At 34.3% G+C, this 27,066-nt stretch overlaps 2 protein-coding genes and 3 non-coding genes across 7 annotated transcripts in view; 1 reads left to right on the top strand and 4 right to left on the bottom strand.

Moving 5' to 3' along the window:
* LOC101899779 (hypothetical protein) lies at positions 1 to 25,459 on the bottom strand. Of its 2 annotated transcripts, none has more exons than XM_011296442.3 (2): positions 25,354 to 25,459; positions 1 to 921 (listed from the first exon to the last, which is right to left on the bottom strand). In XM_011296442.3, exon 2 carries the CDS (start codon positions 872 to 874, stop codon positions 113 to 115), a length of 762 nt encoding a protein of 253 aa, XP_011294744.1. In that variant the 5' UTR covers positions 875 to 921; positions 25,354 to 25,459; the 3' UTR covers positions 1 to 112. The 2 variants fall into 2 exon arrangements, with proteins under 2 accessions (XP_011294744.1, XP_005176061.1); XM_005176004.4 differs by lacking the exon at positions 25,354 to 25,459 and adding an exon at positions 11,887 to 12,009.
* TRNAI-AAU (transfer RNA isoleucine (anticodon AAU)) lies at positions 1,030 to 1,103 on the bottom strand. The gene has a single exon. It is a non-coding gene; the product is annotated as a tRNA-Ile (tRNA).
* Positions 3,449 to 3,522, bottom strand: TRNAI-AAU (transfer RNA isoleucine (anticodon AAU)). The gene has a single exon. It is a non-coding gene; the product is annotated as a tRNA-Ile (tRNA).
* On the bottom strand, positions 3,725 to 3,798 carry TRNAI-AAU (transfer RNA isoleucine (anticodon AAU)). Its single transcript has one exon. It is a non-coding gene; the product is annotated as a tRNA-Ile (tRNA).
* Positions 16,192 to 27,066, top strand: part of LOC101899953 (mitochondrial dicarboxylate carrier) — a 12,312-nt gene continuing 1,437 nt past the window's right edge. Inside the window, exons 1-2 of one of the 2 annotated variants that reach the window (XM_005176005.4) lie at positions 16,192 to 16,437; positions 26,580 to 27,038. In XM_005176005.4, the coding sequence (XP_005176062.1) occupies positions 26,623 to 27,038 (416 nt within the window). In that variant the 5' untranslated portion in view covers positions 16,192 to 16,437; positions 26,580 to 26,622. Of the gene's footprint in view, positions 16,438 to 25,831; positions 26,171 to 26,579; positions 27,039 to 27,066 lie in introns of those variants that run through there. The other variant, XM_005176006.4, reaches the window with a different exon arrangement.

The raw sequence follows: 27,066 nt of genomic DNA on the forward strand, positions 1-27,066 counted from the left end.
ATTTTTTAAGAAAATATATATTTTTTTATTACTAATCAATTAAAGTTTACAATAAAAATATTCATTTATCATTTAATGTAAATAAATGTTTTCATATAAAAACGCAACAGATTTAGGCCTTCAAGCCAATCTCTCCGGGATTGAATATCTTCACATTACGATCGTTGACCTTGTAAAGGATTTCCTTTGTGGTGTAGTTTGATTCGTAACAATTATCCTCCTCATCTTGGAAACGTTTGATCAGCAGCTTGCCATCGACTTCACGGAAAACTCCACTCTTCAACTTGATGACCTGAATGTGCACGGAACCCAGTTTGGAAACATTGTTATCATCCAATGAGTACAGATCGGAATTGCTCATTTTTGTGATAATCGATAAATTGGAAAATTCCCGAGTCAAAGCAACCAAGCCGTGGCACAGTTGTTGTATGTCCTCCTTGGAAGCACCCAAATTATAGAGTATCGACAAGTTATCAATTATAACGGTATTGTGAATGCGAGCGGTGAACGTTGAGCCCGTTGTCAGTTGTTCTCTTATATCGGCGAGTAGTAAATCACTTAACTTGTGCTCCCGCGACAACCATTTGCAGCTAAGAAAATCCTTGGCCATCTCATTGGAAGGATCAATTATGCCCAGTGTTTTGCCCAGGAAAATGTTACAGTTGTAACCCAAACGCATGCCAGCATTAAAGTAATGCTGATAGTTGTGTTGCAGACACACCAGCAGCGTACCGGCATTGGAGATACGCAAACGTTGTCCCAATATTGAGCTAATCAAAAAACTGCCATCGACATTTGATTCTTCGCTGATGTGTATGAAGGATGGTAATTTTTGTTCGTTTAGACCACACGCAAAGAGAACGGAAGCAGCCATGTTTGTGGGGGTGTACTAAGTAAATAATGCAACGGAAATTGGAAAATCTGAAAATAGATAAAAAGAAAGTAGATAATTACATATTATATTTATTGGAGCTGTGTTAAAAAATTAAAATAATCATTAAATTGAAAACAAAAACAAAATATTTCATGTGGCCCATGAGGGGATCGAACCCGCGACCTTCGCGTTATTAGCACGACGCTCTAACCAACTGAGCTAATGGGCCGATGTTGCACGGCGTTCTCAGACACTGTTTTCATCAACCGATTCCATTATATCGCATATGTTATTATCGATAATGCGACACAGGGTGACTCATAACAGAGAAGATTTGTATAAAGCTTTTGTAATTAAAGCTTCAAAAGTTCTTAAATAGCAAACAAATTCTTGGCAAATTTAACAAGCCATGAAAAAAAATTATTTTGTGTTTTACAGAAGCTTATTTTTTTCAGACTGAAATAAAAATAAATAAATAATAAATTTCGAGAGCATGAAATCAAACTTAAATAAGGCATAAGACCCTTGGACAGCTTCCTGAGTTATGTGTTATATACATAACTCAGGATGTTGACCAAGGATCTGAACTAAAACTCCTTAAATACATCTATAGAACGCCCTGAAATTGCTAAAATTAGGAGGACATAATCATTGGAGTGCTACAAAGGGCTAGATTTTTTTTTATCAAAAAGGGAAAAGCGCCTTATTAATATTCATATTAAGTTCCACGAAAAGTCAAGCCGACGGACCGTCATGGTCATTGGAATATATGGCCAAGACCCTTACAATAACTAAAATCATTAATATTTTTTGTAAATAGCGTTTCAATATAAGAAGAATTGGACAAAAAAGGAAAACTTAAAACAAGGAGAATATTCCAAAAAATTAACAATGATTCTAATCTCTCCAACCGAGACTGCCTATTGCTCAGTGAAGTCATAAGAAAATAATTGAGGTAACAGATATAGTGAACCGAGGTATTCTATTTTCATACTTCATCTAATACAGATAAAAATATTGGTATGTGGAAATTTTGAAGGAAATCCAAAATTTATATCCAATTTTATGCGAAATTATAAATTTCGATAGATTACATATTCATATCAGATTTCTGGTTTAGAGAAATATGTAGATATAGCAAGTCGTAAGGTATCGCCGTAGGCGATAAATTTCTGACCCAATATGGGTTAGGTATCAGAAGGGGTTCGCAGATATATAACAATTTCACAACAGATCTTGTGTTAGCAAAGATGTTTGTATGTGTGAAATTTGAAAAGATAATTATTTCATTTTCTTTGAGCGTTTTATTTTTCAAAATCTCAACCCTATGTGGAGGAGGTACCAGAAGAAATGGTCCAATCTCTACCATCTTTATAACAGATCGTGCGTTGATGGAAATATTGTGATGTACTAAGTCTGCATAAAATCGGAGATTAATTTCGCGTTTTATGGGCTTCATTAATATTCAAACATTTTATACTTTGTGGGGAGGTAACAGAAGGAGTGGACCAATCTATACGATTTTTACACCAGATTTTGGGTTAACAAAAAGATTGTGATTTGTGAAATATGAAGAGAATCGGATGTTTATATCGGATTTTATGATAGTTTTAGTTATTCAAAATGTTGACCCTTTGTGAGGGAGGTACCAGAAGGAATGGTCGGATCTCTACCATATTTATAACAGATATTGTGTTGATGGAAATATTGAGATGCGCCAAGTCTGAATGAAATTGTATGTAATTTCGTGTTTTTATTGAGCTTCATGAATATTCAAAGTTTTGACTCTTTGTAGGACAGGTACCAGAAGGAGTGGACTGATATATCCCATCTTCACACCAGCCCTTGGTTTAATAAAAACATAGTGATGTGTATAATTTCAAGACAAGTGGACACTTAAATCACATTTTATAAGAGTTAAAAATATTCAAAATGTTGACCTTTGTCGGGGGATGTACTGTATGGAGTGGACCGATACTGTCCATTTTAGCACCTGAGCTAACACAAATGCAAATCTTAGGATTTCCAAAGTTGGAGCAAAATCGGAGTATCCTTTCTCTTTCTGTGCAGTAAATTATTTTCTTTGAAAATGTTGACATTTTGTGTGGGAGGTACAAGAAGTGGGGTGGGCCGATATTGCCATCTCCGAACTCGATCTAAGTTAGACAATAATATTACGATGTACCAAGTTTAGATCAAATCGGAAACTCCCTTCGAAAGTTTGTATAAACTCACATGAAGTACGGCTGTGTTTTAATATATATGAATGCCTGGCGTTTAGGTGAGATTTCGATTGTTAACGTCTTCTAGGGCCTATAGTAGAATTGTAGAATAAATAATTTTATAGACTATTTTGACTAACTACGATCCCGTTTGAAGAGAGTTTTTAACCTTATTTCAAAAAAGAACCAAAAAACCCCTTTGTTATTCGCTTGAGGATTAATATTGAGGATCAAAATATTCATCGTATTTTCATCTGCAATATTGGATAAGACACTATATGCCTATAATGCACGGACGCCAAAGAATTTTAAACCAAAAATTTGCAAATGTAAAAAATAAAAAAAATCTTGCTGGCCCATGGGGGGATCGAACCCGCGACCTTCGCGTTATTAGCACGACGCTCTAACCAACTGAGCTAATGGGCCGATGTCAGCCTGCAGCTAAATATCTAATAAGAAGAAAATATAATTTTCAATGCGTAAAAGTTTATGAAACAAAATGTTTGTGATTTATCGATACATACATTTTCAATGATTAATATTCAATAATTTCTTAATGTTTTAATTATAAAATATTTTTAACAATATTTTTCTGGCTAATTTGGAATAAAATGCATAAAAATCGATCTGGCCCATGAGGGGATCGAACCCGCGACCTTCGCGTTATTAGCACGACGCTCTAACCAACTGAGCTAATGGGCCATGTGTCTGTGTGGCGGTAAATAGTAGGCAAGTCAACCGATCTCAATACATTAAAACTTTCTTTAATTCTATCAAGTTAAGAATATAGTATTCTTGGTGGTGACATATACTGGGCCCATTATACCTCCAGCCATTTTAAAACAATAACAAATCAAGTCAAGTCGTTGAAAAATTCAGCAAATTCATCTATTTAGGGTATATATCACTTGATTCGGCTAAAACGTGTCTCATCGAAATAACGATTTTAGACCCTAGTATTCATTGGACCAAATCCGCTTCAGGACATTTGGATGTCCGTCTGCCTGGCTGGTGTGCACGATAACTCTCGAAGGGAGTATTCGATTTGATCCAAACCAGAGGGCTGCAACGAGTATGCAAAAATTCAAGCATACTCGGTTTCTTATATGATTTTTGTTGATGCAGTCGTTTAGTTTGATCTGAATGAAATGACCGTTTTCGCTTCTGATCGCATCACTTCACTCACAATCAAACATGAGCGTTCGAGACGGTTTGATGTGTTCAGCAACATGAGTTGATCAAACTCATGAATGTAAATGAGCAATCACAACCGTGATTGTCTTCTTTGAATCGAGTTCAGTCAGGGTCATTGTTTATTCAACCATTTAATCAAGATGGGACAGTTTATTTTGACTTTTTTAATATTTGAAATGGAAGAATATTGTGATAGTGCGACAGAAATTGTTGCAAGTAGAAACTACACAGGTGTAGGTAAACGAAAAGGTCGAAGTTTGTGAAAAATCTTGACCAATATTGTAAAATAAAAAAAATATTTAAACATTTTTAGTTTTCTAAATACCAATGATGTGTTTCTTTATTCAAAAATTTAATTTTGTTTTTTTTTTTCAAATAAGTTACTGAAGTCTAGCATACCAAAAACCCCAAAAAAAAAATTAAAAGTTGTATGATTATTAAATATAATTTGTACCAATTTCTTTAATGGGGACATCTTTTAGTTATGAAATCCTTAGTAAAATTACAATCATGATTTCGCTCAAATTCGAACATTTGTGTTCTAATCAAATCAAATCACTCACTTAACTAGGATAAATAAAACCGATCAGACTCATCATAGATGATCGACCCGTTATGAACAATTCAACATAAGTTCGTAAACAAATAACTCATGTGAGCTGTTTGATTGCAATCACAAAACTTCGATCAATACATGTTTGATCACAACTTTTTCGTTTGGCTTGAGTAACTCGAATGAACATGTTGCATCTGACCGACTGATTGAGTTTGATTGTATTTCCATTGTGTGTGATCAAGCCTACTCAATCATTCTCATTGCAGCCCTCTGATCCAGACTTAGTATGTCGTAATACTATTGTCAAACTTAGATCGAATTCGGAGATGGGCAATATCGGTCCAATCCTTCTAGTACCTCCCACACAAAATGTTAATATTTTCACGGAAAGAGAAAGGCTAATCCGATTTTGCTCCAACTTTGCAAATCCTAATATTTGCATCAGTACTAAGTCAGGTGCGAAAATTGGCAATATCGGTCCACTCCATCCAGTACTTGCCCCCACAAAGAGTCAAAATTTTGAATAATTGTAACTCTTATAAAATGCGATGTAAGTGTCCGATTGTCTTCAAATTACACATATTACAATATTTGTATTAACCCAAGGTCTGGTGTGAAGATGGAATATATCGGTCCCCTCCTTCTAGTACCTCTTCCACAAAGGGTCAAAACTTTGAATATTCATGAAACACAATAACAACACGAAATTAACATGCGATTCCATTCAGACTTGATATTTCCATAAACACAAGATCTGTTATAAAGATGGTAGAGATCCGACCATTCCTTTTGGTACCTCTCCCACAAAGGGTCAAAATTTTGAATATTCATGAAGCTCATAAAACGCGGAATGAACATTCGATTCCATTCAGACTTGGCACATCCCAATATTTCCATCAACACAAGATCTGTAATAAAGAGGGTAGAGATCGGATCATTCCTTCTGGTACCTCCCCCACAAAGGGTCAAAGTATTGAATAACCAAAGGATCATAAAATACGAAATAAGCATCCGGTTCTCTTCATATTTCACACATCCCATTATATCTACTAAAACAAGGTCCGCTGTGAAGATGGAATATATCGGTTCACTCTTTCTGGTACCTCCCCCACAAAGGTCAAAATTGTGAGTATCCACAAAGCACATAAAACACGAAATTAACATCCGATTCCATTTCCATCAACACAAGATCTGTAATAAAGATGGTAGAGATTAGACCATTTCTCCTGGTACCTCCCCCACAAAGGGTCAAAGTTTTAAATAAACAAAACGATCATAAACTCCGAAATAAACATCCAGTTCTCAAATTAGACTCATCATAAAAATGTTTATTGGTCTCCTCTTTCTGATATCTCCCCCACAAAGAGTCAAAATTTTGAATATTTATGAAGCTCATAAAACTCGAAATTAACATCTGATCCCATTCAGACTTGGTACATCTCAATATTTCAATCAACACAAGATCTGTTATAAAGATGGTAGAAATCGAACCATTTCTTTTGGTACCTCCCCCACGCAGGGTCAGCTTTTGAATAATCAAAACGATCATAAAATCCGAAATAAGCATCCGGTTCTCTTCATATACCACACATGCCATTATTTTTACTAACACAAGATCTTCTAGTAAAATGGGATGGATTAGATGAAATGGAATATTTCGGTCCGCTATATATGGCACCTCACTCATATTTCCACATTTTCCACAACATTGCACATATCTTATATAAAGTTTAGGAAGTAGTCCAAATCTGACAGGATGTAATATTTATATCCGTCTTAGGTCAGATAAAAATTGGTCAATATTGGCCAACTGCCTCCCCCAATAAAGGGTCAACAGTTTGAATAATTATAACTCAAGGCTGGGGGTATACCTCTGTCGGCAAAACCGGCTGATACTATTTTACTTTTTATACCCTCCATCATAGTATGGAGGGTATATTAAGTTTGTCATTTCGTTTGTAACACCTCGAAATACACATTTTAGACCCCACAAAGTATATATACTCTTGATCAGCATAAAATTCTATGTCGATTTAGCAATGTCCGTCTATGGAAATCACTCTAGCTTCCGAACGAATTTAAGTAGATTGATAGATTGATTTTGCTCAAATGTATGTTATCTCTGCAGGACTTATGATATTAAAAATGGGCCATGTAGGTCCACGTTTTGGTATAGCCCCCATATAACGGTACCTCCCGATATTCGGTTTTTTTGATGATTTTAGCGAATTTATTCACCAGAATTTTTTCAAATTTGGTATTTAAAGTTTGTAATGGATACTACAGCCTAAGACAGAAATTTGTCTGTGCAGGTCCACCTCTTCGTAAAGCCCCCATATAACGGTACTTCCCGATATTCGGTATTTTAATGATTTTAGGGACATTTTCACCAGAATTGTTTCAAATTTGATATTTGAAGTTCGTATCAAATTTTCTTATAGCCCCCATATAACGGTACCTCCCGATATTCGGTATTTTTATTTTATCGACATTATAACCGATTTTTTTAAGTTTCGCATTTGAATATTGTAATGGCTTATGACAAATGTTACTTACGCAGGTTCATATCGTCGTATAGACCCTAATATAATAGCTACATTCGGCATTTTTAAGATTTTAACAGAATTTTTAACGGATTTTATTGTTTTTGAGAATTGCCAAATCGTTGCAAATGGTGGGGGTATTCAAAGTTCGGCCCGGCCGAACTTACAGCTTTTTTACTTATTATTTTTAAAATACTCAACGTCGTGTAGGGTATGGAAGTTTTACTCTTTTCTAGTCGGTTGCTTCTTCGTAAAAGTTTTATTCCATAAATAAATTTTCTTCAACCCTGATGGTATAATGGAGAATGGTATTACCAGCCGACCGATACACGTTCTTATACATATTCTACTCTTATAACACCTTTAATTATCACATTTTTAAAAAATATAGAACACGTTTAAAATAGGCATTTTAGCATTTTGCTAATTTCCAAATCAAATAAACAGTTTTTCACAAAAGAAACAAAGTATTGTTGCTATTCGCCGAAAATGTAGGTAATGCTATGACAATACTCAAAGTGTGAACAGTATCCATGCTAATTCAATAAGCAAAAACAATAAATTCGATGCGAAATCAAACAATTATGTTATTCAATAATATAATCAATATTGCTTCCATTAATTATCTCACGTGCATTATAGTTTCCCCGTTGCACAGCTTTTGTCAAATTTATAAATTTTGAAAACCGATATCCTTGAAATATGTCAATTATAATTTATGGCATTCGAATTACAAGAGGAATAATATGACAGCCCCAGCCTTTATTCATTTCCTCATTTGCGTGTGTGCATGTACTTGTGGACAAATTGAACAAAAGAATTGAAATAATATTTTACGCATTAATTAAAATTGGAAAATGTACAACATTTATTTAATTTACAAAGTGGGGGAGGGTAACGTTAGAGGACCTTGTCTATAAAACAAATAACACTTTGCAACTACATGACCAGAGCTTATTGGAAATTTTTGAAAACATTTTCATTAAATACCTGGTAATAAATTGCTAATTACAAAATACATATTTTGGTTTTTTGTTATTGCCACAAAGGTCGGATTTGTGTGTAGAAATGTAATCGCTGCACTAACAACAAGTAGAACAATATTTAAACACGCTCAATATATTAGGTTTCGATTTCAAATACAAATTGCTTTTTAGATATATGTTTTCAACTTAGAATGAGCGTTTTTATTTCAGTTTTTATAGGTTAAATAGTCAAGCGGCAGTTTTAATAGCTGAGGTACAATGTCGCTCAGTCACAGAATAGTTTCAATATTCTTTTTCCCGCGATTGCAAAGAACAGGGAAATAAAGTTTATGTATATTCTAGTGGCTTCGCTAGCCCCCATATAACGATACCTCCCGATATTCGGTATTTCAATGATTGTAGCGACATTTTTCACAGGAATTGTTTCAAATTTCGTATTTGAAGTTCGTAATGGGTACTACAGCCTTTGACAAAAAATTACTAGAGAAGGGCCACGTCTTCGTATAGCCAACATATAAGGGATTTAATTTTTCTACGGAATTGTTTTTATTTTATATGTATTTCCTTCAGGAGTGTAAACATTGAAATCGGTCGGTCTGACAACGCGTGAACATGCCAGGATCAGCTGATCATGAGAAAATCAGGACCGATTTCAATATATTTGACAACATTTATTTTTAGTCCAAATTCCGCCATGCATTCAAAACTTCATTGAAATCGGCTAAAAATATTTATATCTGATTTCGATAAAATTTTCAAATTTATTTTAGTACCCAATTTCGTTACACATTCCAAATTTCATTAGAATTGGAGATACTTGCGTGTTTGGTGCATCAAATATACGAAATCGGCTTTTTATTAATATTTTTGTCAGGTAGATATTCTCATACTGAGAATATTACTGTCAAATTCGAAACATAGTTTCAATCATTAAAAATATCGAAAATTAGATCATATCACTTTCTGAGCCGATAATGCAAGTCGCATGTATTATCCGATTGGGATGAAATTTTCCAAACAATATTTGTTTGGCCCAAGGATGAACCCTATTGAAATTGGTGATAATCGGATCAGTTTTCGATATAGCTTCCACATATCTTCAACTGATTTCGGGTTATTTGTGCACCAAATGGCTAATATAAGTCCAAATATCCTGCATTTTCGGCACATCCAACCGAATTCAGTCTAGAAGCAAGTACATCAACTTCGGTAAAAATAGGTTCAGATATAGCTATGTCCCTCACATTCGTTACATTCAGTCTAAAATAATGATATTTGGTACCAGATATCAGATACAGGTCAGAAAAACCTCTGTTAAATTTTATCAAAATCGGTTCAGATTTTAATATTGCTCCGATATATATCTACAAAAGATTTCAGGTTAATTGTGTGCCAATTGGCCAATATAGGTCCAAATTACCTGAATTTTGGCACATCCGACTGAATTCAGTCTAGAATAAAGTACATCGGAGAAAATCGGTTCACATATAGCTATAGCTCCCATATATGGGTTTCATCTGATTTGGTTTTTAAGTTCTACACATTCGTAATATGCGACCCCACAAGAATGATGTTTGCTATCGGATACAGCCCAGAATTACATCTGCCAAATTGTATAAAGATCGGTTCAGATTTGCATATAGCTCCCATTTATACCTTCAACCGATTTCGTGTAAATTGTGCACCAAATGGCCAATATCTGTACAAAAGTCCTAAATTTTGGTACATCCGACCGAATTCAGTGTAGAAGCAAGTACATCAAATGTTATAAAGATCCGTTCCGATTTGGATATAGCTCCCATATATATCTTCAACCGATTTCGGGTTAATTGTGCACCAAATGGCCAATATCTGCCCAAAAGTCCTGAATTTTGGCACATCCGACCAATTCAGTGTAGAAGCAAGTACATCAATTGGTGTTAATGTCCCTCACATTCGAAATATACAACAATGATATTTGGTACCAGATATCAGATACAGCTTAGAAATACCTCTTTCAAATTTTATCAAGATCGGTTCAGATTTGGATGTAGCTCCCATATATATCTTCAACCGATTTCGGGTTAATTGTGCACCAAATGGCCAGTATCAGTCCAAATGACCTGAATTTTGGTACATCCTACCGAATTGAGTCTAGAAACATGTTTATCAAATTTGGTGAAAATCAGTTCAGACATAGCTATAGCTCCCAAATATATGTTTCATCCGATTTGGTGTTTAAGTCCCCACATTCGTAATATGCATTCGACAACAATGATATTTGGTACCAGATATCTTATAGAGCTCGGATATACCTTTGCCAAATTTTATCGAGATCGGTTAAGATTTCGATATAGCTAATCCGAATCCCAACTATCCTTAATCCGATTTTAGGTTGTTGTGCATTTAATGGTTAATATCGGCCCAAATGGAGTGAATTTGAGGACGTACGTTTCCATTTTGTGGAACTCGGCTCCGATATATATTTTTTAATATAATCCTCCTCGAAGTAATATCATGCACTCTATACCAATGTTATTTGGTATAAAAAATTAAAATGTCTCCGTCAAATTTAGCGAAAATCGATTCAGAATTGGATATGCCTCCCATATATTTGTTCTCTCTCAAACGAAACTATAACTGTCCTACAGCTAAATGTTGTTAAGAGGTATGATCTACTTCAAATAAATTATTTTGTTACGGTAGCTCTACTAAATATGCATAGTGGTGTAGGGTATCCTTACTGGTTTTGCCATCTTTCATGGCCTTATTGTATCATTATTTCAAAAGACAGCATAATCGTCTCAGAACTTTAGACTTTAGACACCTCAGACCAATAGCTCGAGGTATTGCAAACATAGTGATATATTTAATATAGCCCTTCTTATTGTGGAGCTCATTAAAAAAACTTTTTTTTGCATATATTTATTTATTAATTAAATTTATTTGTTAGAATATTGATAATTACTAAATTATAAAATAATGAATATATTTACAATATTCTGTATAACTGCTAAGCTTAAATTGTCCACTAAAATAAACACAAAACTGTAGTAAACAAATTCACAAATCGCCATTAGGCGATCGTTAGCAATAATCGTGACATTTATTTTAAAGCTGCTATAAAATAAAAACAAACATTTCCAATTCTAATACTAATTCAACTTAATTTCATACCACAAAGAGAGGAGTATTGTATAGCAACATATATATTTATATACAACTATCGATCACGCTACCAGATTAGAATAGAAAAAAAAAACAAACAAACTCACTCAGAGAACAATGACAGAATAATAATAAATATTTAATTTTGCAAATGTTTTTATGGGGGCTCGTGTAGAACCAACACACACTAGAAACTAAGAATCTTTATTTGTTTGTGTCGTCGCCCCTATTGTAAACACTCTGCAACATATTTTCAGAATAAACTACCAAAATCTCATTGTTAAATTCATAAGATCACCCAAATTACCTCCGCTATAATTTTTGCCTACTCACTCAGGGTATGAAAAAATCAACTTATACTTACGTCGTCTGTCTGGATCTTATTTATATTTACGCACTTGAACTACATACAAAAAAGCGTCTTTATTCTGTTTTTGAATAAGCGAGCTTCCAAACTAAAACTATCCCCCCACTCATGGTCGAATTTGAATTAATTTTGGCATTTTGTTTTCTCCAGCCATTGTTATTCTCTCTCTCTCAGTCTCTAATAGAATAGAGTGAATATTTCCTAATAACAAAGATACTACTCTCTGCCGTGTGGGAATGGAGAAGATAAGGTATTGTTAACACAATGTAAATTGTAGAAAAGCTTATGTCAATATGTTCACAAATTTAGAGAGTACAAAAAAGTGCCGGTGAGAAACTAATAGACTAGATAATATTGCCAGATGCTTGATTTCCGAAAAGGTTTTTTTTCAGTTGAGGAATTTTGGAATATATGATTTAATTCAGCTAGATATAAGACCCGGGGTTCAATTCTGGTTCTATGAAAATATGATATGTATAAAGGGAAGAAATGTTAAATGAAAAAAATTATAAGGGGAATATTTTACTTTTCATATTTTTATACAATAAGAATTCAGCCAATCGAAATCAAAATACATATGCTTAGTCAATTAAAAAAATGTTAAAAATAGTTTTAAAAATGTTAGATATGAAAGCAATGATTTAAGAAAAATTTTAAATGTAGAGATCAGTTAAATGTTAATTGAAACTATTTTATTATACCCTCCACCGTACTATGGAGTGTATATTAACTTTGTCATTCCATTTGTAACTCCTCGAAATACTCATGCCAGACCCAACAATGTATATATATTCTTCTGTCGTCTGTCTGTTGTAATCACGCTATCTTTCGAACGAATTGAGAAATTGAAATTGATCTACAGTCTGTGACAGACTATTGTCTATGCAGGTCTAGGCCTTCGTATAGGCCCCATGTATCAGTATCTCCGTATATTCGGTATTTTGACTATTTTAGGTACAATACTCGCCGAAATTGTTTGAAGTTCGTAATATATGCTACAGCCTGTGGCAGGAAATTGTCTATGCATGTCTTCGTATAGCTCCCATATAACGGTACCTCACTATATACGGTATTTTGATGATTTTACCTACATTAATCACCGCTTATTCCATGTTTCGAATTTGAATATGGTAATGACTTATGACAAGCAATACCTATGTAGGTCCACGTCGTATAAACCCAAATATAACGGCTATATTCGGTATTTTTAAGATTTTAACAGTATTTTTAACGGATTTTACTTTTTGAAAATTTTCAAATTCGTTCCAAATGGTGGAGGGTATTCAAAGTTCGGCCCGGCTGAACTTACTGCAATTTTAGTAGTTGATGTCTTCTATTTGTCGTTATTTTTGCTAATTGCCAATGTAAAGAGCGATTTTTCTGCTTTTATTATTTTTTTCAACACTGGTCTAAATTGACGCTCTTTTAGGGTTTCGTTTCACTGTAAAATTATTTTGTTTGGTTAATAATTTTACCCTGAATCCGTCCTACAAATTGGATTTAATTGTGAAAATAAAGAATTGAAGATTGAATTTTTCATTTTATGAGCTGACCCATTATACCCTCACCCATATGGCTAGTCGTACCCTTAGTTATTTGGCTAGAGAGGGTATATATCATTTGATCTCGCCAAACCGTGCCTAGTCGAAACAACAGTTTTAGACCCTAGGCCTCTTTGGACCAAATCCGTTTCAGGACATTTGGAGTCGATCTAGCGATGTCCGTCCGTCTGTCTTTCTGGGAGGCTGGTGCGCACGATAGCTCTCGAAGGGAGTATCCGATTTGATCCAAACTTAGTGCATTGTAATATTATTGTCAAACTTAGATCAAGTTCGAAGATGGGCAATATCGGCCCACTGCTTCTGGTACCTTCCCCACAAAATGTCAACATTTTCAAAGTAAATACTTTACTGCACGGAAAAAGTCCGTTTTAGCTCTAACTTTGCAAATCCTAATATTTGCATCAGTGCTGAGTCAGGTCCGAAAATGGACAATATCGGTCCACTCCATCCAGTACCTCCCCCACAAAGGGTCAACATTTTTAAAAATTATTACTCTTATAAAATGTGATGTAAGAGTCCGATTGTCTTAAAATTCACATCACAATGTTTTTAATAATCCAAGGTCTGGTGTGAAGATGGAATAAATCGGTCCACCCCTTCTGGTACGCCCCTACAAAGGGCCAAAATTTTGAATATTCATAAAGCTCATAAAACGCGGAATTAGTCTCCGATTTTATTCAGACTTGGCACATCTCAATATTTCCATCAACACAACATATGTTATAAGGATGGTAGAGATCGGACCATTTCTTCTGGTAAAATCGGAAATACGCATCAGGATCTCTTCAAATTTAACACGTCACAACATTTTTAAATAACCCAAGGTCTGGTATGAAGATGGGATATGGCGGTCAACTCCTTCTGATACCTCCCCCACAAAATTTTGAATATTTATGAAGCTCATTAAACGCGAAATTAATCTCCGATTTTATTCAGACGCAATACTCATATAAAGTATAGGAAGTAGACGATATACTCCAAATGTGGGACGTTGTAATATTTCTATCAGACTTAGGTCAGATACGAAATGGACATTATTGGCCAACTGCTTCGGAACCTCCCCCATAAAGGTTAGAATAATCATTACTCAAGGCTGGTGGTATACATCTGTCGAAAAAAACAGACTGATACTATTTAACTTGTATGTTACGAATTTCTAGAAATTTTAACTTGTTTATTACGAATTTCCAAAAACTCAGCGTTATCACACCCCTGCGCCAAACCTGATCCTTCCATTTCGTAAGGGCCTTGGTTTTCAAGTCGGTCAGTTATTTCACTACGCTTTTGTATATAAAATAATACATTTTTAGAATGAAATGTTGGCAAACGCAAAGTCTATATAATGTCGCCCAATAATAATATCTAAATTCTACTTTTGCCTTCAAAAACCAACATTCTGATTTGAAGTTTAAAAAATTTGAACTCACAACAATGCAAAAATTACTATTTTTTTTTAAATGTTGTCAAAAACAGTATTTTTGTTTGACCTTGCATAGGCCTTGGCCAAAAGTATAATTTAAAAAAATAAATAAATAAATATACAAAGTTACCTTAATAATTCTACCATGAGAAAAAAAATTAGTAGCGATTTTGGAAATTTTACGTTAGGTTTGCCTTTAGCACCTGATGCTGAAGTTTGGGATGGAATTTGTATTTTTTGATAACACCCTTCGGATCTTTTTCTTTTGGTGGATAGAAAATATCCATAATGAACCAAAATACTGTTCAGAAGAGTCTCAGGATGATATTTGCTTCAAGGTATTACCTGTTGCTTTGGCACTGAATTTATAATAAAGTATCAATTCATAATGTTATTACAATAATGTCGACATTTTAGAAAAATAGAGAAATTATAGAAAAATTATTATTGAATATGGACAAATTTCGAGCTACCACAACCCAAAATAGAGCACTCTCTTCTGCATTGATTGCTTTTAACCACGAGATTTATTCACTTACACAACATTGTGGTCTGTTCCAATTAGAAATATGTACGTATTATACAAGTAATGAAGATCTACTTTTTCTCTATCTTCGATAGAAGTGTTTTGTTACAAACTGTAGAAAAAACCGACAACAATTTTTGGCGGTACAAACATAATTTCAAATGCCTAAAGTCGCCATTAGCATACAATGGCATTATGCATTTGCTTTTTATGTTGTTCTACAAACGAAACCCCAGCAGCGAAATCCTTTGAAGGATTATGAACGTTGAAACACACACGAACGCATTCAGTAATGTGAACAGGTAGTTAAGGGTGTTGATGTCTGTCCCCCTTTTTTTCCATGGAATTTATCACCGAAATTGTGAAAACTACGATCAATGTGTTCTCATGTTTTTCCACAAAAATAAACACTCGAGTTTTCCACAATGTTCAACAGCGAAATGTCTGGTGGCATCTCGCCTCGTCTATTAATCTTCCAGCCAGTTTTGTTGTTTTTCAATGAAAACTGAGAACTACGGCAGCGAACAATCAATAGACAGACACACGGACCTGCCGAACAACCACACCACACCACACCAGCGGCAGAACGGCTAAAGTTTTGAAAAACAAACACAAAATCTGATCAGCCGCTCTTTTGTTTTGTTTGCTTGTTGCTCACTCGTCCAATCGCTCTTCTGGCTGGGTTTTATACCGGGCGGGCTATGGCGGCCAACTTTGTGTTGTGTTTCCATTGCGGCTGCCTCTCATGGAGAAACGTTGCTTTTTCACTTTCGCAGTACGGAACGAGTGAGCTGATATTAGTCAGTGGTTGTAGGTCGTCTGGTTCAAATCGATTCGATTTTGGTTTCCATGTTTTGAGTGTAGTTTTGAAATTTTTGTAACACACTTGTTTGACGCGAAGAGTCCAATGAAGTGTTTACCTTTGGTGGAATAAAAACAAAGTTCTGTTAATACAAAATAAAATAACAACAATTTTATTGATCTCCAAAATTTTCGGTTTGTTATCTTCGTTGTGACGGCGATAAAAGTTTTATATCAAGGTAAAGTTCAAGTAAAACATGTTTCGCAGTTTCTTGCCAATTTCAATGAATGCATTTGAAATTCAAAAAAAAAAAATCACAACGTATTTAGTTGTCTCATTAAAACTAATTTCCATGTCAAATCGTAGGAAATATTTGAAAATTTGTTATAACACCCCATTGAGTGACAAGCGGGCGCAACTGCTCATTAATTTAGTGGCCAAAGCTTTCTTCATCCACAGCGTACAAAAACTTCCATGTTTGACATTTTGATAATTTTGTGTTGAAAATCACGCGTTCAGCGTCAAATGAGATTAATCTCTTGCACACATTAGTCATTTGGCGAATGTTTGAATCGTACCACCTTATATTTTCTTGTTACTCCCCCATTATCAGAGAGATTTGCTCACGTTTTTGTTGGAAATAACAAATAAAAAAATAAAATGGAAGAATTTTAGAGTTGTTATCTGGTAGAAAGAAACAAAACAGCTGATCCCCCACGGTCACTGATAACTGTTGAAATCAAAGGAATTAGATTTTATTTTGTCTTAATTTTTTAAGGAAACCAAAAATGTGAAGTAAATTCTACCTTTAATCTGAGGTTTCCGTGTAATTTCTATTTTATAGGAACCCCGAAGTATTCTAGTATCCCGAACAAATAATAGGAATTGTGGTTAAATATAACAGCAAAATTATGCAAGCGGGATAGGAGAAGCATTTTGAATATATGAATTCTTGCTCTGAAACAAATAGGGTAGTTCCAGTCTCTCATGTTTTGATAAGTAGTCACTTAAAATTGCACATATCAATGATGACCTTTGCATGACATTTCGTACAGTTTTAGACCATAGATGGCATATGATAATGATTTTTTATTTTTTCATAATATATTTTAGGTTCAAAAAAGTTCTACAGCTTTACAACTACAGATTCTATAGTTCTATACTATTTCGTACTATTTTATACTTTTTGGCGCCGAAAGTTAATAACCAAATCTGATCGTTTCTTAAGGTTAGGTTAGATTTTAGTATGCGAATATACACACTGCTTCACTCGGAGGCTGTGTTCATCCTAAGAAAAATAAGTTATGATAGGAAAAAAAGAAGAGATAGAGATTTCTAGTTATACCAAGGCTTGCCTAGTCATAATACAGGGTGAGATAAAAAAAACTGCAACAAAGTCAAGCCAACCTTGCTTTCCAAAATACCCGAGACGCAATAGTCCAACGGATTGGTATCCCGATATTTTGGTGGCAATTGTGCGCTGGAAATGAAAAATGAACCTCATTTTGTAACCATCCTTGGGTGGCGCGTGCTGAGTGCAATGATGCTGAGTCCTGTTGGAATGTCCAAGGTCTGCGGCCAAAATGTTTGCGTGCCCAAGGCTTTAATACACCCTCCAGAATAATTTCACGATAATATTCGGCATTAATTTTGATGCCACTGTCGATAAATACGAGCGGAGAGGGACCATCGGCTGTTATGGCGGCCCACACCATCACCATGGTCGACGCTTAAGTTCTGGTGGCTAACCGAAGATGCACATTTTCAGCTGACCACTTTGGCAAGTAAACAGGATCATTTTGTTTGTTTACAAACTGCTGAACAACAAATGTTTTCTCATCGGGGAAAACCAAATTCGGCAGTTCACCACTTTCGGCCAAGCGAAGCAAATCTTTAGCTCTTTTGAGTACACTTTCTTTTCGTTTCGGTGTAAGTTCTTGCATTTTTTGGAATTTTAATGGCTTTATCCCGAGCTCATTTTTCAATTTTTGCCAAATGGAATATTACGATACGTTCAGCGCACGAGCCATTTTTTGGCCACTGCGATGCTGGTTTCGATCAAGTCGCTTCTTTACTTTTCGAACCATTTGTGCTGATGTTTCTGTCTTCTTCCGTCCACTTCCTTGGCTTCGAGCTACGCTACCGGTATCACGGAGTGCTCTAACGATAGCCACTTGTGGTTTTCAAGCCAAATATAAAGAAATCACACTATCACGCTTAAATTCCATTACGCATAACTTTTTTTCTGGAAAATTCTTGCCAAAATGCTTTTGTATGCTTGTAAACAATATAATGAGATGTCACTAGAATAATTTTAACAGCTGTCGGAGAGTGGCTTAGAAATGACAACAGTCTGAAGTTGGTTGCAGTTTTTTCATCTCACCCTGTATTTGGTACCCTGCTCATAACTAAGCAAATGAGCGTTTATTGCACGATTTAGGTTCTCAGAGACTTTAAACATTCCCTGGTAAGAATTACCCAGATAGGTTCACAATTTGGAATGCCACTTATATTCAAAATTGTCAACCGAGAAGGAATTTTTTAAGGATTCTTGCATATCGATAAACGGAACTCTAAGCTAAAATTAATCTCTCCAAAAGTGCAATCTCGATTAAAATCTGAAAATCAGTCACCATCTATTTACATTTTTTATGTCATATGAGAAGAGCGGTCATCCTAGTAACCCTTTTTCATTCTTGCAATTCGGGAACATATCAACTGTTATGAAAAGGATCAGACTCAAATAAATCAGTGTGGTTAGATAAAGAGTAGTTACAAACCATAACACAACACCCCTTTCCAAATTACCCAAATGTTCTATTGGTTACTACCTGCAAATGTTCGCTGCCAAAAACTAATAACATACCACACTTATGAATTTAAGATAAGAAGTATAATAATAATAAATGTAGCAACAAATGGCAATTTTCTGCTTTCATGTTTCCTGTGTTTTGGGCCGAAATAAAAAACATCGATTATGAACAATATGTCATAATACAATATAATAATAACAGTCGTCGTTGGTGATTACGCCAGTGAGGAGCGAAAACACAAATGATAACAAAACACAGCAACAAAATCAAAATAATGAAAGTAAAATTCATACACTCAAATACAGTGAAATAACAATACGGTCACAAGAAACAATTAGGCTGGATGGCAATATGAGAACTTTATAATTAATGTTTGTTAAACAATGACAATATGCAAATATAAGAACACATTGTCAATGAACTGTGCACAAATGTTTGCAGAAACATAGTAAATAATGAATTCATGATAATATTCAAGAGGCAAATCATGTTTGGAAATCGTATCAAATGCGATAACGCTTATTATAAACCTTTTTTTGGAGGTATGTCCAATAATTTGCACTCAGAAAAGTAATAATATCGACTGGATGGAGGTTGCCTTTTTGAGTTACAAGTGATTTTAACGTTTCTAAAGTTTTCATCCGTTTTTCAATAACAGCTGAATGTTTTAATTATTATATAATCCCTTTTCATTTGAAAAATCAAAAAATTATTTTTTGTTTTAGAAAGTTAGAATTCATAATATTAAAAAAAAGCTGTAATTTGCCAATTAAAAAAAAAAACGTTAATAATTCTGTTAAAATAATGCAAAGACAATCTTCTTCCATAGGCTGTAGTAGTATACGAACTTCAAATACGAAAATGGAAGCAATTCCGGTTAATAAAGTCCCTGAAATCATCAAAAAACCGAATCTTGGGAGGTACCGTTATATGGGGGTTATATGAAGACGTGAAAATGCAGAGACAGTTTTCTGTTATAAGCTGTAATATACATTACGAACTTTAAATAACAAATTTGAAACAATTCCGGTGAATAATGTCGTTAAAATCATGAAAGTACCGAATATCGGGAGGTACCGTTATATCGGGGCTATACGAAGATGTGAACCTGCATATACAACTTTCTGTCTCAGGCTGTAGTATTCATTACGAACATCAAATACCAAATTTGAAACAATTCGGGTTAATAAAGTCGCTGAAATCATCAAAATACCGAATATCGGGAGGTACCATTATATCGGGGCTATACGAAGATGTGAACCAGCATATACAACTTTCTGTCTCAGGCTCTAGTATTCATTACGAACATCAAATACCAAATTTGAAACAATTCCGGTTAATAAAGTCGCTGAAATCATCAAAATACCGAATATCGGGAGGTACCGTTACGTGGACCTGTACAGACAATTTTCTGTCTTAGACTGTAGTATCCATTACGAACATCAAATACCAAATTTGAAAAAAATCCGGTTAATAAATTCGCTGAAATCATCAAAATACCGAATATTGGGAGGTACTTTTATATGGAGGCTATACGAAGACGTGGACCTGCACAGACAATTTTCTGTCATAGGCTGTAATATCCATTACAAACTTTAAATACCGAATTCGAAACAATTCCGATGAATAATGTCACTAAAATCATCAAACTACCGAATATTGGGAGGTACCTTTATATGGGGGCTATACGAGGACGTGAACCTGCACAGGCAATTTTCTGTCTTAGGCTGTAGCTTCCATTACGAAATTCAAATAACATTTTTGAAACAATTCCGGCGAATAATGTCGCTTAAATCACCAAAATACCGAATATCGGGAGGTACCGTTATATGGGAGATATACGAAGACGTGGACTTAATATATATTTGAGCAAAATTTTATCAACCTGATTCCCACAGACAGATAGACGAGCGGAGATCGCTAAATCGACATAGAATTTTATGCTGATCAAGAATGTAAATACTTTGTGGGGTCTAAAATGTATATTTCGAGGCGTTACAAACGGAATGACAAACTTAATATACCCTCCATACTATGGTGGAGGGTAAAAAAATAGTACATTGGTACATTTTGTAATTGAGTCAGAAGAGAAGATATGGGACAAGTTGAAAAAGTACAAACGTTTTTTTTTTCCACAGATAACAATTTCAGCCAAACATATCCAAACATTGGAGACAGAAACTAATACCTTCCGTGAAATTAGCAATTTTATCAGAATTCAAAGTCTACCCATTAACAATTTTCATATATACTGATATCTTTTTCCTTGAACAGGTACTCGATATGGAATGACCGGCCCTCACAATAACATATAAGTTAAAAAAAAAAAAAAAACAATTAAATTTATATAGATTTTCTTATCTGATAAACAAACATAACACTAAGATATTGCTATATCGGTTGCTAATACATATGTAATCTAGAAACACACATTTCAACCTAAGCAACATTTTGACATTCGTTTCAATTATTAAACACAAAAATTAACATTTTGCAATATTATTATTCACAAAAAAAATCATTCAATAATTTACAAAATTTCGTCATGTTTGCAAAATTCAAAATTGGTGTTTCGCATACAAAGAAGCTACCGATGTCTTTGTATTCCTATTTTCATTTTTAAATAACACCTTTCGTTTAATTAATGACAAACTTGCCTCTTGTTTTTTATGTTTATTTTTTATTACACGTGCTAAAAATAAGACTTTATAACACTTATAGGTCCACCAACCACGTGCTATTGTTTTTCTCCCTCTCGCTCGTTTTGATCTGAATCGAAAAAACACAAATTTCCATCATATTTTCATTTGTGTCACCAGTTGTTCACAACAAATGAACAACGCTTAACAACAGCGATATTTTGTTCAATATGAAAAACAAATATTTCTGTATCTAGATGATGAAAACAGGCCAGGCCACAACAGCTTTCACCCAATGGTCAATGTCAAAAAAAGAGGAAATTAAATTTTAAAATATCTGCCGACTGAAAATTAGAAAAATCTATGGCGTCATCAGAAATAAAAACATCCACATGAATATAATTTACAATGTGCAGCAATACAAATAGATGTGGTGTTTTTGAATTCCCACACAGAAATAATAATCAAACGAGCCCCCTAAGCTATTTTGGAAAAATGTTTTTTTTTTTGAAATGAATTGGGAAAATTTTGTATTTACAAATCGAATACAATTTCATGTTTTTTTATTATTTCTATTCCACATAGTGCACCGCCTTATTTTATAATTTTCATATGGTTCGATCTATACAAAAATCGGTAAATTTTTTCGTGCACCCAAAACAAGTTCGAATTTGAAATTTTTCAAAGTAAATATATGCGTTTTTGGATATTCGTTGCTATGAGAAAACTTGTTTTCGATTTTCAATGCATATTTATTTTGTGAACTGTAAAATAGCATCATAGTAAACATATATACTGGAGCTTGCTTCTGATGTACTTGTTTCTAGACTGAATTCGGTCGGCTGTACCAAAATTCAGGTCATTTGGACTGATATTGGCCATTTGGTCCACACATGAAATCAGTTGAAGATATATATGGGAGCCTTATCCAAATAAATGAATGAACCGATCTTTATAGAATTTGGCAGAGGTATTTCTGGGCTATATCTGATATCTGATACCAAACATCAATCTTGTGGGGTACATATTACGAATGTGAGGACTTAAACACCAAATTCGATGAAACATATTTGTGGGTGCTATGACTATATCCGAATTTCATGTACTTGCTTCTAGACAGAATTCGGTCGGATGTGCCAAAATACAGGATATTGGCCATTTGGTGTACAATTAACCCGATATCGGTTGAAGATGTATATGAGAGCTATATCTAAATCTGAACCGATCTTAATAAAATTTGGCAGTTGTATTTTTGGACATTCTTATGGAGTGCATATTACGAATGTGAGGGACTTAAACACCAAATCGGATGAAACATATCTATGAGAGGCATAACTATATCTGAACTGATTTTCTCCAAATTTGATATACTTGCTTTCAATACAGGTCATTTCGACTGATATTGGCCGAAATCCGTTGAAGAGATATACACTGGTGGCCAAAACTAAAGCAACTTAAATCGCAAAGACAATAAATGTCCTGTAACTTTTACAAAAATAAACAAATCGTAATTATTTTTCCAGTTTTAAATGAGGGGTTTAATTCACTTTTAAGAAACTAAAAATAAAAATACAAAAATAATTTTGAACGAAAAATAATATGTGGAAAACTAAAATGACCCAATTTTTGCTTGGTCAAAACTAAAGCAACTTTTGATTTTTTATTTTAAAATAATTAAATTTTGGCTAGTAGTCGATAGCATAACCATTATTTTTGATAGCAGCTTCACACCTACGAGGCATTGAATCTATAACACGCTCAATTTGATCCTTGGGTGTGCCTTCCCAGGCACCCCGAATTCTTTAGAAAAATATTGTGCTTATTTATTTCCGAATCTCTCATGATCTTCCTATCTACGATACTCCAAAGGTTTTCTAAGGAGTTTAGGTCAGGTAATTGTGCCGGCCATAACAAAACATGAATTTTTGACTCCCGCAACCAATATTTGACATGTTTTGATACAAGTTTGGGATCATTGTCATGCTGAAACACCCAAATCAGCCGAATATTTTACTCAGCGTAAGGGAACAACGTAATGTCCAACACATATTTGTAAATAAACCGATCCACAACTTCCTTTATTTTATGGATAGGCCCAAGTCCATAGAAAGAAAAAAAGCACCACGCCATTTTTGACCCTCCCTCATGCTTCACTGTACCTTTGCAACACTGCGGCTTGAGTCCTTCATTTTTTGGCCTTCTCACCGTAAAATTGTTTACGTCTGAGCCTTTAATATTAAACGTAGACTCATCCCAGAAATAATGTTTTTTTTCCATTGAGCTTGATTCCACTTAATATTATCGTTTCCGAAAGCCTTTTTGATTTTTTCAGATATAAATGGTTTTTTGATGTCTTACGGGCATGCAGACCAGCTGCCACTACTCGTCTACGCACTGATCACGAGCTTATATCCAATGATTGCTCTCTCACCAATCCAGTTGAACTCTTAAATAGTTGTTTTTTATTTCTGTCACAATTTGTGGATCAGTACGGGCTGAAGTTTTTCACGGCCTTCATCCGTTATAGACTGTTACTACTGATCCAATTTCAAAAAACTGACTTAGTATACAGAAATAATTATGAAATCACATAAATATTTATGAAATATTTCTCGGAAATCATTTTCTGCGATATGTTGTTTTGATAGTCACTGATAATTTGCTGTTTTATTCAGGTACTGTATTTGCTTTTAGCCATTTTTAAAATTTTTTTGGGCAGTACTTAAAAAACGAAAAGAAAAACACATACTGTTGTAAAAAACTTCTCAAAAAGGATTTATGACAAGCGAAATTGTCGAAGGAAGCAAAAAGCCATAAATATCACAGTAAAAACAACTGAAATTGCAGCGGTTATATGAATGTACAACAGAGTTGCTTTTGTTTTGTCCAAGCCAAAATCGGGTTAATTGACTTTACCAAACATTATTTTTTATATAAAAATGAATTTTGGTTTTATGTTTAAGGTTTTTAAAAAGTGAATAAAGTACCTAATTTAAAACAAGAAAAACTTTCTCATTTTCTTAATTTTTGAAAAAGTTACAGGGCATTCATTCTCCTTGTAATTTCAGTTGCTTTAGTTTTGGCCACCAGTGTATATGGGAGCTATTATCTAAATTTCAACCGATTCTTACCAATTTCAATAGGGTTCGTCCTTGGGCCAAACAAATATTGTTTGCAAAATTTCATCTCAATCGTGTAATAAATGCGATCTTCATTTTGTTCACATAAATGCATGGATAGACGAACGGACGGACGTGCATAAATCGACTCAGAAAGTGAATCTATGAAGATCCTCGCTTCCTTCTCCAAACAAACAAATTACAAAGACATAATACTCTACTTATGAAAGTAGAATTTCTGAGTTTCAATTGACATTTTTTTAAAACAGTGTAGACATATTTTTTCTTATAGCACAAAAATTAATATCCGCCGAAATCAAGTCGCTTAGAACCTCCGGATTTTATAACTTATATAATTGTACAATACATCTCAAAGTCCGGAGTTTATTAAAAAATAGTACAATATAATACATTTATATCAAAAAAGTACGCGAACACAACCATAGTTATCCATGCCAAAAAGCAAATGTGAAACTAGCCTTTTTTAATGAAGTTCATTTAATGTTTGACCACATTCTGCGACAATTTGTATTTCCATGTATTCCTTTAATAGCTAGTATATGAAATAAATTGCTCTACTTACCGTTTTTAATGTATTTTATTGATAAGAACTTTAGAAAATAAACCAAACGCTTCCAATCAGTATAAAAACAAGCACATATGATTTTGGCAACTAGGAACTCACTATGAATTGACGACACATTAACAACTTTTCTATTCACACAGAATTGGGGGCCCCAATGTTGACAACCAAAATTAATATGGCCAACGGCAACAAATACATTTTCCTTTAAACTTGACTCTTGCAAGTACAAAAGACAATTTGTTTTCAGAAATTTTCATTTTACATTATGGTCTTTCTCGTTATTTATAAAAACACAAGAGTCTTACGACCAGTACGAGCATTTCCATCATCCTTGCCTCTTTATCTTAAAACAGAAATATGCCTAATGTAATATAATAAGAAATGAAAACACTAAAAAATTGCATACAAATATAATATTTGTTATAATTGACATCACTTACCACAAACTTGTTGTTGTTTATGTTTGGATTTCCTTCCTTTTTCATTGTAATTGTTACTTTCGTTCGGTATACATTGCGTCGTAGGAGAATTGGCAAATATATTTTTGGCATTTGGGGTCGGTGGTTTGATACCACTTGAATTTATTTAAAATCTATATTCAAACCCTAACAAATTGTCATGCAAAATTAATAGTTATTTTAAAGTTCCTACATACAAAACCAACAACAGTCCTTCATTGCTTTGGCATTATTGTACCAAGAAGAATTATAACCTAAATACATTCCAAAATGCCTGAACTACTGTTGTGTATATAGTATTCCATAATCCGCCCATACAATTCCGTCCACAAGGATTTCAACACAAAACCTACAAAGTAAGTGTCGAAAGATGTCCTTAATATAAGGATTAAAATTGTAGTGTGGGTTGTCATACGATGTTTCCTTGGTGCAATAAAACGTGTTTATTTTATACCTACATGTCCTTTTTGAAAGCAGTAGCACATTAGAATACACACACTCGCTGGCAGTGAGCGTATTCAATAACACTTGATGTGATTAGGTCGGGTAATGTTGTGGGGGCTGTGGCCAACAATGTTTGTAATGATGACGTGTTTTGATTTTCAATCTCTACAAGTGACGTCATTTATCATAAACACATCAATTAATGAACTTGCATCATCATCATCAATCAAAGAGCATTTGAAATCATGGTCATATTGTTTCTCAAACCAACTGCTTAGGCATAATGGGCAAAATCTAATATTTTCAATTTTTCTTTTGCAGCACAAGGATTTTATTAGTCTGAATATACACTTTGCCAAGAAAAATGTCTGCTGTTGTCGAGGATAAATCCAAACGTTTGGGACGTTGGTATTTTGGTGGTTTGGCTAGTGCCGGAGCAGCCTGCTGTACCCATCCTCTGGATCTGGTAAAGGTAGCCTTGCAAACACAACAAGGCAAATTGTCCGTTGTGCAACTAACAGCCAAAGTTGTACGTGAACAAGGTGTCTTGGCCTTGTACAATGGTCTATCCGCATCCGTGTTGCGTCAAATGACATACTCAATGACACGTTTTGGTATCTATGAAGTGGGCAAGAAACACATTAACACTGATACTTTCTTGGGTAAAATTACGCTGGCCAGTTTGTCGGGCTGTTTTGGTGGTATTGTTGGAACTCCAGCGGATATGGTCAATGTCCGTATGCAAAATGATGTAAAATTGCCAGCCGAACAAAGAAGAAAGTAAGTGAAGAAAAAAGTGTAAATAATA

The sequence above is a fragment of the Musca domestica genome, unplaced genomic scaffold, assembly GCF_030504385.1.
Source record: "Musca domestica strain aabys unplaced genomic scaffold, Musca_domestica.polishedcontigs.V.1.1 153, whole genome shotgun sequence".
In the NCBI taxonomy this organism is placed as follows: Eukaryota; Metazoa; Arthropoda; class Insecta; order Diptera; family Muscidae; genus Musca; species Musca domestica.